The sequence below is a fragment of the Nipponia nippon genome, unplaced genomic scaffold, assembly GCF_047370975.1.
Source record: "Nipponia nippon isolate SJK-2023a ecotype South Korea unplaced genomic scaffold, ASM4737097v1 scaffold_4, whole genome shotgun sequence".
Classification (NCBI taxonomy): Eukaryota; Metazoa; Chordata; class Aves; order Pelecaniformes; family Threskiornithidae; genus Nipponia; species Nipponia nippon.
In genome coordinates, this window is record NW_028262358.1 from 91347012 (window position 1) to 91364205 (window position 17194).

General features: G+C 37.8%; 1 protein-coding gene across 6 annotated transcripts in view; it reads right to left on the reverse strand.

Annotated features, from left to right (window-relative positions):
• The window catches only part of MYO6 (myosin VI), a 115850-nt gene that overhangs the window by 44500 nt on the left and 54156 nt on the right, over window positions 1–17194 (reverse strand). For all 6 annotated transcript variants that reach the window (XM_087775209.1, XM_087775210.1, XM_087775213.1 and 3 more), the window contains 3 exons: window positions 11452–11532; window positions 8663–8843; window positions 5885–6029 (listed from right to left, as the gene is read on the reverse strand). In XM_087775209.1, the coding sequence (XP_087631335.1) occupies window positions 5885–6029; window positions 8663–8843; window positions 11452–11532 (407 nt within the window). The remainder of the gene's footprint in view (window positions 1–5884; window positions 6030–8662; window positions 8844–11451; window positions 11533–17194) is intronic.

The following is a 17194-nucleotide window of genomic DNA, read 5'->3' on the forward strand; positions in this document are numbered from 1 at the left end:
TTCTGATACGTTTAAGAGATCAGAATACTAATTCCCACATGTCAGCTGCAGGCCTATTACATAATACAATGCACATTTATGCTTTCAATTTATTTTTTTTCAAGTATGTTAAACGACATGGCAGAGTCATACTTCTAGAGCACGTATTTATAAAATGGCGCCGTGCTTCAAAAATAACAAATTCTGCCATTCTTAAGTAGAATTCCAGAGACTGCACAAAACCCTGTTGTTATTTTAAATTATCACAGTATGCAACAGAAACCCATGGAAAGAAACTGTAACCCTGCAATGTGTTTTGCACAGCTGAAAGTACAGAGCCACAAAATAATGCTGAAATTGCACTGAGCCAGTCGATACAGACGAGCCCTATTACAGAACTGACATTCAGCATGAGCAACTTCCTTCTTGTGAACTTGCTTTCCCTGAGCTCCTCCTTTCCTCTGGTCTGCATACTGACAGAGGAATCTCTTTTCTCCTCCCGTTTCTTGTCTGAGCAGGAAAAGATATATTTTCCTTCCTCCATTTCACCTTCTCCTCCTCTCCTCCATCCATCAGCTACTTGTAAGGAACAGAGATTAAATTCTTCCAATTTTCTAAGCTATTTGGTAAAGCTGCAACAAAAAAAAAAAAAAAACTTGTTTGGTTTTGTTGAAACTTTGAAAGGTTTCCAGTGATCCACAGAGTCTGAGGCCGAGGGGAAAGGACTCTTGCAGGCTGGATTTATCCTGTGGACAATTCCATGCAGTCCCCAAACATTTTCCAGAACAAATAAAGAGTAATTAAAGTATGTATAGTTTGCCCATGGTTGTCAACAATTAAGGGAGAGAGAGCAGGTGAAGCAATACCCATCAGTCACTGTCACCCAATCTGGTTACTGCTTAGCAAATAAAATGGCCTGGATGAAATAACCCTGAAAGGCCTATGTAATTAAAGAATATAAGCAGCACATTTGTAATTTGAGAAAAGTTAAAGTTCCAAAAACTGTAGAATTTTTTTTTTTTTTTTTACAAAAATGTAATTTTTGAAGGGACAAGCCTCCCAAAGTTTTTCCAACAGAAGCTTCAGTACCACCACAAAAAAAAAAAAAAAATACACATTTTGGTAGAAAATGTACTCCAAAAGAAAGTGGAGGACCCGGAATGATGTTAGTTTAATTTTTCACACTGTAAAATAATTTACTTTGTGATGACAGAGTTCTGTTTGAAAGTCTTCTTGGAAAAGGATAAACTGAATAAGAGATTAGTACAGTGCATTTACAGTCTAAGAGGCGTACCAGCTCTTGAATACTAACACATTATTTCTCTCTGTAAACACACTTTACATGGATGGTAAAAACACTGGCCAACAAGGTGATCATTATGCTCTTTTTGGGAGACTAACAAGGACAAATAAATGTCAAAATGACAGCTGTCAAGTCTCCCTGGCAGTCCACTGCACATTAGTATTTAATAAAATCCACGGAGACAGCATTTAGCATCACCCTCCTACTGTTCCTTGTTGGCTCCATTGTGCACAGCAGAACAAAGCCTTTGTTATACTCTGAGCACAGTGATTTCAGCTGAGCTATTTATTCACTGTGACCTATTAGGACTCACATGATCTACTTGCACACAAAAGGTCCCTAAGAAAGAAAGAGAGAAACGAGTAGCTCTTTGGGTTGCTGGAACAAAATAAAACAATGTACTTGTCAAAACTCTAATATTGATAGCGATCAAATAGTTTCTAAACTACGCTACCATAGAAAAACCTGGTGGCGATCTAATAAATATCTATAACAGTCCAATCCACTTTCTTTGTACACGCAGTAAGACACACGAGAAGATACTAGTGTATTAGTGGATGCTTGCTTTTAACTGTTCAAGTTTAGAAAAGGCTAGATAAAGAGGCTTAATGCATTAATCCTTTGAGACGGTGGAAGGAGTCCTCTGAATTCATTTTTCCCATCCACAAAATAAAACACTGGGGAAAAATAAGGTCTGCTGGCTCAAAAACATAGCACCTTGTGTTTGCAGACTTTTGAAACAGTACACTGCTAACAACGCCCCAGGCTTATCAGGATAAATATGCTGAATAGAAAATCTTTACAGTCTCAATCCAAAGCGAATTTGAAGCTGTAGCAAAAATTGTATTTGTTCTTAAGAAACCTTCCTTGGTAGAGTCACTTGAGATGTGGTGAAAGGGAAGCAGTATATTATGATACACCTTTGCTTTAGTGTTTGATATGTCCCACCAAACATTCTCAAAAGGAAACTATACAGACACGCTTTATCTATATGTTATATGTACAACAGCCAAAGCTAATCCATTCTCAGAGGTTGAGTCAATAGTTCACTGAGAGCATTTCCAGTGGGGTGCCACTTGAATCCGACACTGAGGCGATTTGTTCAAACCCCTTTTACTTCTAGTTAACACTTTCACTTAAAAGGAATGCAAAACTAAGGGCATTTTCAAAAAACGGTCTGATAATAATGAACTAAGAAAGCAGAAAATCTTGGTAACAAGATTAGCATATAAAATTCTTTTCACAAATTGAAGATATGATCTAAAATTCCACATGATAGATTTCGGTAAAGGAAAGCATGTGGTGGTGTACTTAGGAGAATTCAAAAATACAAATGCAAGATGGAGAATAACCATGTAAGCAGTGAGTCAACGGAGAAAGATCAGCAGTAACAGTGGATCACAAGCTGAAATTAAGTAAAAAATGTTACTAACTTTCAAAACCTGCAATTCTCATACCACCATGCATTAATACGAGTACCACCTGTACTGTATAATATATAATTTTCTACTCTAATGTTATCTGTGATACTGATAAAGGTTCTCCTGGATGAATACATCAAAGATTTTGCTGTCAATTTAGACATGGTCTGGAAGAGAGAAAATAGTAAAACTTGGAAAACACTGGCCACTGGAGGAACCTTGTCCTGCAAGACCCACGTCTTCCTACATGTAAAGGTTGTTGTAAAGAGAAAAATTATTTGTAACTTTCAGCTGATAAGGCAGCAAGATGATAGTAACTAAGAGTCCCCAGTTTCTAATAATTGGGGGGTGGGGGGGGTGGGGTGTGGAGAGGAGGAATTTATAACCACTTTCCAGAAATGCACTATTGAATATATTATGAAGAGATCTAGATCTTGAGCTTTTAACTGAAGGCAGAATAAACCCTCCCCAAGCATTACTTACCATTTGACACTGCATTATAACTTTTTCCATGGTAGTCACCATGAAGTTCTAACTCTTGAACATCCCTTCTTTCAAAGTACAGAAATACCAAGAAGTCTACTTGTTTGCTCTGTCTAGAAATACACCTCAAAGTCAGCTATTCAGTAATACTGTATTACTGGAATAATGCCCTATACCCATGTTAAACTTAAGACTTCTCAATATGAGTTAAATTTAGAAGAGCTTCTGCATTCCCCCCAACAAACATGATGTTCAAACAGCACAGGCTGTCACTGATAGTTTATTATGCTCAAATTTTGGCCAGGAAGATCAGTTTCACCCTGGAGATCAGGAAGCAGGCACTGAACAGTATTTCCACTACAGCTATTCTCTTTTAATTCATCATTATTGGTTAGAATTAGGTAGAGATCAAGATTACTTCTCTTGCACAGAATAAGCTCTTGACCACTGGAAATCTTTATTACTCAAATCCATTACATCCCTCAAGGACCAAAAAAGCCAATGCTCTCAAGTACTCAAAGACCAACTTTTCACCTCATAAGTCTGACATAACCTAAGCATGCATTAACTAACACCTGACACATTTACTGGTCACAGTGACATACCAAGGTTAAATCAATCAGCTGTTACTTTGTTTCAGTCCACAAGTTTATGAAATGTTAACAAATACTTCATACTATAAGACATGAATATAAATAATAGTAATAAATTTCAAAATACATAAAATATGCAAGGAACTTACATAAACCACATTAATATAGATAATTAATTACAGTTTTCATATATTAAACTTCTGGTGTAATGTGCATAAAGTTGTATTTCTGATTCACTAAAACAATCTGATTGTTTCCATAAATCAATAAGAAGCACTGATGCATTCTTCCAATGAGTGAAGTTAGCTTCCTAATTAAAAGATTGATGCATTCAGCTAAACGTAGAGAATTATTTTAACGTGCTCAAAACTGTTTAGCCCAAGTTCAGTTTCTGATGCGATGTTTTCTTTAACTTCAGAAAATACACAGCATAGAAAACCAAATGTTAAAACACACAATTCAGCTGCACGCAGCTTAGCTAGCATCCCTGACAGCTTGCGTGCTAGAAGGACTGACCTCAACAAGAGAAAATTTGTGGTGGAAATAGAAGTTTTTCATAAATGAAAGGCAACTGTAGTGAAATCATTTTCATAAAACTCAGTTTCACAAGAGTCATAACTTTGACGGTATTGAAATGTTATCTTCAGGACCATGTTTAAACATGTTCTTTGCTATTATTCCTTCGCCATATGTGTACAGAAAGAAAGAATTATCCTACGTCTGTGTCTAGGAAGTTACCTTGGTAACAGCTTCTTGTCAAAATGAAAGGGATAATCACTCTTTTTTTAAAGTCACTATTTACTTCAATAGTGATGCGTTCTTAATAGCTACAGGGAAAAAAAAAAAAAAAAACCAAAAAACCTTTCTTTTAAATTTATCCTGTTCCACTGTTTTTTATGTTTCTATGAACCAATATTAACTTCACAGTCAAGATTAAATGGTTGTTTACCAGCAACAGGAAGAAGCAGCGCATTTCTGGATTACTGTTTGTGGTGGTGTTTTTAAAGCTGAAACTTGATTTCAGAAGAATTAGATATGTCGAACACAGGGACACTGATCACCAGGACACTGAGAAGGGTGGACCTACTACCCTCTGATTAGAGCATCCCAGACCTAATACCACAGAGCAGCAGTCATGGGAGCACTGCAGCCCTGAGGACAAGAACGAGGCATCCAAGTATCTTCTGAAATACTTTAGGCACGGCATTAACATTCCCTGATACAGTGTATCTGTTAAATCTACTAGCATGTCTAATTTTCTGTGTAGGGTATGGATTTAACAGGCTGACTGCTATACTTTCTTTGGCCACACAGCGTATTCACTGACACGTGAGAGGTTTTATAAAATATGATAGTGACTTATTCAAAGCTGTTCTTTTCCTGAAAAAAAAGCCATTTTTGTCAGACATTGTACAACTTCCACTCTTCCAAATAAAAATAAAAAAACTCCAATGGCTTAACAACAATGAAACAAGCAAGCCTGAGCATCTAAAATTGTGCATTTGGATCAACTGGTTTAAAAAAAAAAAAAAAAAAAGAAAAGAAAAAAATCAAAGCCCTGTTAAAAATTTGTCATCTCAAAATTAACAGTTGCATGATGGAAAAGCATAGCACATTGTTTCCGTTTTGAAGGGACTAACAATGTAACTCTGCTAGTCTTCTGCACTCACATATTTTTGCAGTACCATGTTTCTGCACTCCTATTTTGTCAACCATTAAGTAAGCGTTTTCAATAGCTGCACTTACGCCAAGCGCAGCTCAGTCCATACTTGCAAATGGTCAAGCGGGACTTTGAGGCCAATCTTCCCTTTTCCCCGCGGGTAAGAAAACAGAAGCCGGTGTCAGGACGCGGAAAGCAAAGGCGCTGGGCGGGGGGCGGAGGTTGGGCAACGGGTTACCTCAGACCGCAGCTCACAGGGCCGGGCCGGGAGGGGTCAGCGGCTCCCAGACCCCGGCCACACTCCCCGCAGGCCCCTCCGTGCAGATACCGGGGGCATCCGCGGGCAGCCCGACAACGCTGGTCCGCCCCGTCCCGTCCCGTCCCGTCCCCCGCCACGGCGGGGCCGGCTGAGGAGAACGGCCGGCCGGCGGCGCGCGGGACTCACTTGATGACCGTTCCTTTGGCGCCCCCTGCCGTGGTGAGCATGACGCGCGTGGTCAGGCTGCCGCGCAGGTCCTCCTGGTCCAGCCCCAGCAGCGCCGCGCAGCACTCCAGCGCCGGCTCGCTCCGCGGCCTCACCGTGCAGCCCCCTGCGAGCGACCAACCGCCACAGCCGTTACCGCACGCCACCGGCTGCCCCCCCCCCCAGCCGTTACCTCACTGCCCGCCCCCCCCCGCTGTCGCCTCTGCCCAAGCACCGACAGACACCGACGCTGCCCTCTGTTTTTATCCTGTACTTTCTGTGGTTAGTGAAACTGCTGCAGGTTTGGCGTTTTTATGGAAAATTCTAGGAAAAAACATTGAACTGGCCGTGATCTTGCCGTGACGACTAGAAATAACACCAGCTTTGAAGGAATTAAAGTTTGCCTCTGGAAATTACTTCATATATTAAATGTGAAAAGTCAATTCGCAAAAACAACAAAAAAAAAAACCCAAACAAACAAAACCCACCCAAAAAATATGCATGCAGTTCTGTATTTCTAGAACACTGTTCTAAACATAGCTTGTTCAAAAGCTACCCTGCTTTTAAATGAAAGAACTATCCCAAAATGTAAAAGTGCTAATACCTAGTAACTAACTGTAGTGATTTAAAAACCTCTGGATTTGCATGTTCCTGTAATCCTCCAGGCTTCCTTGCTACGTATGCATAGATCAACCGAAGCGCCTGGCACGGCGGACTCCTAGCACTTACATTTTCAAATAAGGGTATGTATATTTTCCCAGGTAAACAGCTGAGAGGAGCACTTCCCTCTGCCCTGCGCCACGGCCTCAGCGCCGGAGCTCATCCAGCCACTACAAGTTCATAAATCCTTCACTGAAGCGCTCAAACACTTCAGCAAAAATCTAACACTTCAACAGTTACGTATGCCAGGATTACAACATTTATTTCCTGTTGTTCTCAGTAACAATTATTTCTACAGGTAAGTGAAGAGACCAAAAGGGATAAATAACTAGTCAAACATTGCTTGAATTCCTTAACTCTACAATGACATTAAGCACAAAAAAAGGGAGAAAGGAGTCTTTAAAAGATTAAGGCTTCTGTGACTTGATTTTGGAAGCTCGGAAACACCACCTGACCTGTAGTAAAAAGATTTTGTTTGGTGTTTCCCAGGTTTTTGAAGCAGCAACAAAACGTTAGAGGGTCTCTGGTACAGAGACATACTGCCTGGAGCAGGTCAAACGAACACCCTGTGTGTACACATACAAGGTGAGAGCAGAATAAAGCCTGTACTTGCAATGAATGTTTTATAAATGTAATAATTTATTCCAGAAAAAATGGGTTTGAATTTCAACGTTCAGAGAAAATAAAGTTTTCTGGTGTCCTCCTTCCCTTCTCTAAACACTGACTTTCCTCACCATCTAAGGTTCCCCCTCCCCTTGTTTGTTTGCCTCCTGAAACTGCGTCTCCACTCACATTTGCACCTTTTTCACTCTGTCCCGCCTTGTCAACCCCCAAGTCCCAACTCACAGAAGGCCCAAACAAGGAAGCTCCCTGCCAGCTTACTGCTGAGCCCCGTGAAGCCACTACCCTTCTCTACCCCTCCGTCTTCCTAGATTCATTCAATTAATCACGTTAATGTCAGCCTTCTTCAGGAAGATGGCAAGATCATGAATTGCCACTGGGGAGGTTCTGATTTGACCTAAGGGGAAGAAGAAAAAAAAAAAAAAAAAAAAAAAGGAAAAAACCCACAATTCTCCACCTACTCTGTGACAACCCTAAGCTACCCGGTCCGAATTCAGTGTTGGCCCTGCTTTGACGAGGACACGTTGGACTAGAGACACCCCGCGATCTCTTCTGAACAGAATGTTTGTACAGTTCTGTGGTGATTCTGTGCTTGGGGTCGGGAGCTAATGAACCTATAAGGCTAGTACTTATTCATCATTCAAAACACCTTTTAAAATATTCTTTGGTATGCCCTTCCTAACAACTTTACCAAGTTTGGCAGCAGCTATACATACTTGAAGTAGGACTAAGAGCAGCCAATTTCACTGTTATCTTGTGTATCTTGCAACTCAGGATAAAGATCTACATATATATCTTTTCTAGCTACATAGTTATATTTGTAGTACATCCAGACCGGGAGTTTCTTCAGTTCTTCGGGAATATATGGACAGCAGTTCTCAACTTAGAGAGGCTGATTTCAGTAGTAAGGTAAGAACAACCATTCTCAAAATACTCATTCCCCTTCCTCAGCCTTCCTGCACGTTCTGCTACTAAGTCCCAGCTACACTCGTACCAACTCATCTTGTGAGTGACATCTTAAAACTAGGAAGTTTACATTTACCTAAGTTTTCACTGTTACTTTTTTTCCTCACCTCTCAAAATACTAACATGATGGTATTTTTGGAAGCGAAAGGACATAATGCCTTTCCCTACAGATGGAGTTGCTAATTTCAAGATGTTTTCATGACATTAGCAAGAAGTTGGACTTTTAAAAATTATTTTTAAAATACAAAAATGTCTCTTTTCTTTATATCAAACTTTGAAATTGTTCAAGAAGTTGTTCAGTGCACTGAGAGCCTATTTGCTTTCAGAGCATGTAAAGAAGCACAACTTTAAAACAAACAGGTAAGCTTGACTTCAAAATAGTGTTAATTAAGACTGAATTACCCTTGAACACAAGGCAGCTTTCTAAAGCAGTAATTCACGTGGAAAGGAATAATCTATAATCAAGAAACATTTTCAGCATTTTTACAGAAAACAATTTATGTTTCATCTAACCTGAAGTGCTCCCAGCTTCCTCAAAATCAATATTTCCAAGGTGAAGGACACCAGCCACTACTCTAAAAAGATCAAGTTTTTCTGCATCATCCAGTCCAATCTTTTTCATTGCTGTGCACATTCTGTTAAAATCTCCGTGATCATCTAAGAGTGGATCCTTCAAGGAACCTGCTTTGAGATACTACAAAACAACAAGATAAACCAAAAATTCAGTAAGTGATTTTTTAAAGTAAATGTAAGCAATTATTTCCAGTCAAGAATAAACCACAACAAAAAGCATGCCAAACTAAGTAGAAAGAGATTAGAGCTCTTCATACAGTACAGGCTTTGCCTAACTCCGAATTTGTTCTAATCTGTTGATACTTCGAAGCATGATCATCAAACTTCAGCTTCAAAGCAAACTCCGAACTACCTTCAGAAAGCCGAAGTTGGAGAGTGTGGCAGCTAAGGGCAGGGGGATACAGAACAGTGAGCAGTGGAAAGGAAGATTTTTGGTTAAGGAAGCTATCAAAGCCCTTATACCAAGGAGTGCTTCTAGCCCCTAGCAGTTGAATAGGATGACAGTAAGTTTGAGAGGCCATAGGAAAGGAGTACAGGACAAATCAGAACTGGAAGAGTTATCCCTATCCTGAACAGACTTACTTAGAGAAATACACTTGTTAAAGTTTGCTGGTGATTAAGAAACAGTAAAGTTGTTCGCAGTGTTCTATGGGTTAAAAGAATACTATGTTTTAAAATACCAATTTAACATTTTGCCAATTTTCCTAATTTAAATACATGAGAAGCCATTTTAATTATTAAGGGTTTTAAATAGTAGATAGTAGCACATCTGCATGCAATTAAGACACTAGCTGAACATGCACAGACTGAGCTAAGGTTTTACAATTACTTTAAAATGTCTTCAACTAAAAAGAATAATTAATTTTAAATAGAAGCCTTTTTAATGTCAGATAAGCTAACATGATTTTTATCAAAACAAAACACCACATGCATCTGAAAAATTCACTTCACACAAAATTTAGACACATCAATAAAATTAAACTCCATCTTGATTATGTAAAATGATCACCTCATCTTCCTGATAAGGAAAACACAAAAATAATTTAAGCATTAATTGACTAATCCAGCTACTTCTATTAAAATAAACCATCAATATTTTTTCACAAAATGACAGAGCAAATGCTAAATTTCTGATTTTAAAAAACTGAACAATGCAATATATTTCCTGTTTAACTAGCTAGGCTAAGTTTTAATATCATTGAAATGTGATCATTTATTGCACCTTCAAATTGACATGGCTGTAACATACAAGTATTATGGCATCATGTGTTCCAGTATTTAATGTCCAATATATATTTTCAGAATTTTTCTTTCAGTATATCTTAGTTTAGACACTTATTTCAAATTAAGTCCTTCAGAGGACGCATTTTATGACAGAACACCCGCCTGTAAATCACATCAGTAACAGAAGATTGCATAGGTTCATCTTCCAGTAGTAACAATAAATTACCAACTTCACTACAAGTCTTAATTTAAGGCAAATTAGGTAAACTGAGACAAAATCTCCCAACCATCTCTTAGCCTACATGCTTGACAAGAATTAAGTATCTACCAGCTTTCTGCCTCACACTAGTATCAAATCCGCATTTCTGTATCTCACCCTCCACCATCCCCGATGATAGAAAATAGCCTACATTCAAGCAAAAGAAATTGGCATTACGTGCTCAGTGTTACGACATATAAACACTAGAAATCAAGGAGTAGACTTTACAATGTTGACCTGAGCAAAGGAAGTATCTATAACCGTCTTTCGTAGCTAGACACGAGCTATGTACAAGCTCAAGCCCAAGTTCTCAAAGATAAAAGAGACGACACGGTCATTGAGGGAGAGAAGCTCTTGAGTAAACTTATCTTTGTATTATGCTACACATATATGCAGCTTGCCCTGCTACTGAATCCCAAGTATGGATTTGATTAAGATTTGAAATATCTTCCAGCTATACAAATGAAAAATTCATACTTTAGGTATGAATAGATGAAAATTGTATTAGAGAGCAGAAGAGAAGTTTAATGAAGTGTTTAAACAACTTCCAATTCACATATACTATTAATTCAGATTAAATTCTTTAGTGTCCTTCGGCGAACAAGCTCAAAGGTTTAAATGCTACAGATCCTGGTAATTCCAGTTTTAAAAAATGTAAACGAAGATGGAGCAAGAGGAAAGAAATGTTTCGAAGTTTCACACTTTCTTCCAGAAAATGCCATGCTCTGCTGTAAGTAACAGTTCATAGCAAGGGGACAACAAAAACAATAAAGAATGCAGTGTACTGGGGAGGGGGATATACTCATGCTGGAAGCGAGGTTACACTAACGCTTTATAAAAGTTTGGAGCGTCACTTCAAAAATCCAGACAGTAAAAATGGCTCTGGAAAAAACTACTGCTTCTGACCTATTCCTAGCAGTACTAAGATTTAAAAAGAAAATTACAGAAAGTCTTTTTGTTTTTCCACAGAAGACAAGCTGCATCATTAAGTGTTGTATCATTAGAATGAAAAGAAAACAATTTTACATACTGTTCCATTTGGGATTTTAAGATGTATGTTAAAATGTATTTCTAGGACTGAACTGCAAAACCAGAGTTCCGAATATACCAGCTTTGACAGTACCTATTTAGACCTACAAAGATGTGTAAAATGAACATTTCATTCCATACTATCAAGCTGTAATCATAATTTTCAACCCTATCCGCGTTTGTTAATAATATAAACTAACTGAAGATACATACATACCTCAGGACTCTTGCGATTTTGCAAAATCTGCTTGTCTGTTTCTTTGTTAGCAAAGTATCTGGTGCAGCCTCGATTTAAATACTGTAACAATAAAAAAGAGGAAATGCATACTTAAAGACAGAAATAAGGAAAACATATGCTTTTATTTAAGGTTTGCTCTACTTAGCTTGATTTAATCATATGATGCCAACAACATGCTAGGTATTCAGAATTCATTCCTTGAAAATATATTTATTTACGTCTACAAAATTACAGAAGCACAACAGTAACAAACTTCTGTTGAAAGCTTTTTGATTTTGACAACTAAAATACTTTTTGACACAGTGGGATATTCATTTTATTAAGTCCCGCAATCTTTTCTTAATGTTTGACTCTACTAAACCTGTTAATGGAGTCTGGGATTACAGAAAAGACAATCAAAATCAGGAGCCAAGAAATTAAATTTTCTGACCTATGTGTAGTACCAAACTTTACTCCAGCAAGCTGTATAGAACATCAGAAAAAAACCACAATAATCTTTATGTTTTCAGCAACATACAGGCTTTATACAGTTTATCTAGGGGTGAGAGGGGTAGGAACAAAGAATTTGTGGTACTAAGTCCAGTGTAGTTTTATGGTCATTTTTTCCTCACCAGTGAAGTATTTCCATAGGTAGTAAGAAACATAGCATACTAAAAAGCTTGAAGAGTATTAAAAGCTTATAGCATGGTACAAGCAGAAGCCTAATTCAGAATCTGGCTTCTGATACCCATCTCATATTGTATACTAAAGGGAATAGACCAGGCATTCAGATAATGACTGACACTTCCAGCAAAATGGGATCGCCAGCTTTTTCTTTCTGATTTGTTCAGCTGAAAGTAAGAACTCTGTCCAAAAGCTGGGATAGAGCCCTTTGTCTAAAGGAATTGAACTGCTTCTTTGCTCTAGCCCATGAACAAAGAAGATGTTTTCAATTAGGTGAACACAGATAATCCTAGACTTTGATTAAAATTTGTATACAAAATTCCAAAAAATAAAATATTCTTCAAAGCATTTCTAACAGCAGAAGAAAACTAGGTGACAAATTTAAGATTAAAACGAAGTGACAAGAAACACTGTTCAAAGTTAGCTTGGTGTTTAATAAAATATTGAAAAGTTTTCTTTATCGGCCAATAGGAATGCAAAGCACAGCATATTTTAAACACAACAATATATCCCTGTATTACAGTACAAGTAACACGATCCCAGAAACTGGGGATGGGAAGTGGAAAAGGTCGTACTTTCCAAGAAGAAAGTGTGGAAACTTATCTGATCAGCTGAGAATGTGAACCAGCATGGTACTCAATAATAACCTATGTAAGAGACATGTAATCACAAGACAATGGCTTTCATTTGAAAGCTAAAAACTCAAGTAAATTCACATGTTAAACCTGGGAGAAATTATATTTTTAAAGCACACAAATACACAGCTTGACCTTATCATATATAATGTCGAAATACCATTGTATTTTTCACCCCCCTCCCCCCCAACTCTGAAGTACAACACCCCATTATAATATCAGTGACCCAAACATAAGCCAATCTGATCTCTGTTCTGGAAATTAAGATCTGAAAAAAATTCAGCTTCTCATCTCCATCAACTATAGTCTAGGTACAGATTTACTGTGCAGCTTTACTTTCAAAGCCATGTGGTGCAGTCCAAGGCACCCAGACCTACAAGGTTCAGCACAGGGTTACCTAATGGCTTTGAATTTCTGAAAATTTCTGCAGGGGAACCTAAAACATGACCACTCAGGACTGCATGCTTTTGTGAGGGTGTGCTCGGAGGAGGAGGGGTGTGTAAGAAACCTTCCACTTTTCATAGTCCTTTGCCAAGTAAATTCACGCTTCCCCAGGGGAACTGAAGGGGAAGGATGAACTAACAGAGGGGTAGTCCCCATCAGTGCTGATGAAATCCGGACAACAGGTCAGGCAGGTGCAGCCAGCAAAGTTATCTTGGTTCACACGCCCAGAGCAACTGCGCACCTATGCCAAGATGGCCAAATGTACGGGGAGGAGATTACAAGGGAACACTTAAGTCAAAGGGAAGCAAGCCTAATGGCAGGGAAAAGAGCATTAAGTTCACTTAAGTTTCACTTCTGTGAAAAATGAGAATTACCTTAGATTTGAGATGGTCCTATTTTCAGGCAAGTGTAGTTAAGAGAAACCAGTCATTGAGCAAAACATGCTTGGGTGTTAGGACCCAAGCTGGCCCTAATTTGGACTTTAACTTGATAAGCTAAAAGGAACAAGACAAGTAGCACAATAGAGACAATGTAATACTGCGACTTTAGGGATGGGTTTTTCTAAATAACCAAGAGTATGATTTTTTTTCTGAACATTTTTCTTGTCTAAAAAATTAGCATTAATATCAAAACACTGATCAATCATCAAACCTTGCCTAGTATAATATCACCATCTGTTATTAGAAGCTTGAAAGACAGTATTTCCACAAAATTTGAACCAGACAGACATTCGGTCAACAAAAAATGCAGTAAAAAAGTGACACAAACATGATTATTCAGAGCCATTTAATGATAAAACCTGAAGCAGTAAATGAGAATGAATAACACAGAAAAAATAATCTTGACAAAAGTAATACAAATTTAGGAAGAAAATTAACTTTTTACAGGTTTTCTTTTTTTTTTTCCCCTAAAAAATCTCCTATAAAGTGATATTTCATTAAAATTTAGTGCAATATGACTAACAAACTTTAAGTATGTTTATAATAATTTACATACATACAAAGATAAAAATGATCCTAAGTTGTTTGGTTTTTTTTTAAACTAATCTACTTTAACTTGAGAAGGGGAAAAAAGTTTTTAAATACTTCGGAAGTGTTAAAATGTTTAAATTTAACATGCAGAGTGGATCTTTCACATGCAGGAAGGAACTCAGGATTCAAATACTAACTTATGGTAAAGCAATAAAATATTCTTAATGGAAATGAAAGTACCTGCTGCAAACTTAGTAGAAGTCAAAAAAATTACGTCACGGTGTGATAAGGCTGCTGTGACTGTAAACTCTGTATAATTGAAAAAGGCAAGTGAGTGCCTTCTGTAAAGGCACTCAGGCTGTTCAATACTGTACTGCACCAGCCTGATTTTAAGCAGGTTATAATTCTGACCTTGACATCTACAACCTTGTGTGCTTTCAAGAGCAGAGTTTTTGATTAAAAAAAAAAATGCCCAAGAGCGGGCACGCAGCATATTCAGTTCCAGAATTAAAAATATATTAACTACAAGAAATAAGTTTTAATAGAAAAGTAGCTGCACAATAAAAAAAAAAATATTATATATATTTGACAATTTTTTCAAGAGTTTAGCTTTAAAACATATAAGAGAATATTGCATAGAATAACTGCCCAGTAAAGAAGAAACTTGTAAAAACTAGCTCCATGTTATATGAAAAAAAAGGTGTTTGTTTTTTTTTTTTTAAGTATTGTGTTTGTTGGGTGTTTCAAAAGAAAAGTTTTCCTTCTAGAGAACTGGAGCAGTCCCTTCTTAATAAGAATCAGCTCAAGTTTCCATCGCATAACTGAGTACAAACAGATGAACTATAAGAAGATACAAACCAAATATTTAAAGAAATAATACCAGGTCTACAAAGGCCCCTAGGAATGCCTTTGAGGAAGGAAGGAAACTTGTCCTAAAATACTGCCGTGGCTTTTAGAGAACAAGACCATCTAGATCTCACAGTACAAATGGATGATGTGCACAACATGGAACTGCAGCTCTGTGCCCGCTTCCTGGCTCGTCAGTAAGCAGAGACTGACTTGGCCAAGCCAAGAGGCAGCAGCAACCTCTTCGATCACCGGAGTACACCTGCCTTGCCTACAATGAGTGCGCTAATTTAGGTGTCACCTATGCAACCACTGCTTTGCACAAAACTAGTAGGAGCTTTCTATCTTTAAGGCTTCTAGCCCTTTGCTGAATTCTGATGGCACTGAGTACAAAAGATTTTGGGGAAGTAACACATAAGCACAGTCCAAGTTTTATTTAGAAAACCAGGTAGGAAGATATGCCAACAAAGAAAACAATCAACACAGGAACGTAATTCTTTGTTAGCAGTGCTCCCCACCCCGTTTAAGATCAAGGAAGTCTAAAAAGATGACAGTCAATTAATTTATATCCTTGTAATTGCACATGATCTCCAGGGTTGTGTTACAAAACCCTTCCAAACCCACAGCAGGGATTTGGTCTGTATGTTTTAGAAATACACAAAATTCTGCTTCTGTGAGATTCCAACCTAGGCATAAGCCAAGAGACAGTGGAGAGATGGAAACAAATGACAGAACACAAGCAAACAACTGACCAGTATTTACGAGTAGGATTTGATTTGCCAATATTTTTCTTTTCAATGCAAGTCAACAAAGCACATGGTGATATTTGTAGGTATTTACAGTTCAAGTGTGATTGTCAAAAGGTAAAGAACAACAAAACAAAACAAAACCCTACCGATATATTCATATATAATTAAATAGCAGGAATGAATGATTGAAGGCAAGAGTCTTCACCTTACTGGTAAAATTGGTGATGACCAGTGTAAGATGTGAATAGGCTTAGAAGGACCTCGAAAGGGACTGCAAAAGCTTGCTTTGAAGAGAAAGAGAAGGGACAATCAGGAAGACAACGAGAAACAGCTGTATCAGTAAAGCTGCACTGGTTGGATAAGAGTTCAATAATATTCATTTCTCAAGAAAAAAAATTACTGCAATAATAGAGATTTAACACACTGAGAAATTAAAAGAGAATTTAAAAATAAGGGAAATGGGGTTGGAGTCACTCAGGCAAACAGAAAACAAAATAGAGAAAAAAATTTGACTGACAAGAAAGGAAAGAAAGCAAAAGGAAACGTCACATTATTTGTCGACCATTTCTGAAAACAATTCAGTGAAATCTGAACACAGAGAAGGGCAAGAGAAAGAAGAAAAGCTGGAGGAAAAAGTTAAAAGTTAAACTGAAGTATTAAAACCGTTCAGTGGAAAAATGGGAGGAAAAGAATGCAAGAACATAATGGTAGGACAGAAAGCCAGCCTGTTTGTGGGATTGCCACTAGAAACATAACACAGAATCAGGGTTAATCAGGAGAAACCACATAATCTCAGAAAAGGGAAAAAAAAAAAACCTAAAATAAAGCATGGGGAGAAAAAGGGAAGGCAGTAAACAAATCAGAAGCCTTAAGAACAGGCACACTGGATTGAATTAAAAGGCCCGTACCATCCAACAGCTTGTCTTCAACCGTGACCTCTGCTTCACCCAAGGATTTTACTGTTCCTTTCTGAGTTGGGATGACAAAACTGTGTATGCTATTTACCAATATACATTACAGCATTACTCACTATTTCATTCTCCCTTCCTTTCCTAACAACTAAAATTCCACTCTGCCTTTTCCCTGCCACTGAACATTAATCTAACATTTTTAAAGAAGTATGCACAATGATTCAAGTCTTATTTCCCCACTGTTTATTTTAAGTTCACTTTCATTTAGATATAGTTGGGAGTATTACATTCAGCACTGATTTTAGTTGCGTTTTATTGGCTTCTCCGTTACTTGACTGACTGGACCAGTAACAGGTTGTGGAAAGACAGCCAAAACTCAGAAACAGTAAGTAGTCCTCAGGAAAGAATAAATTAGGTGAAGAAAAACATAAGAGGGAGGACCATACTTAATGAATAGAAGTAATCTTAGCAGGATGACCTGAGCATGGGCTTTGGGTCAATTG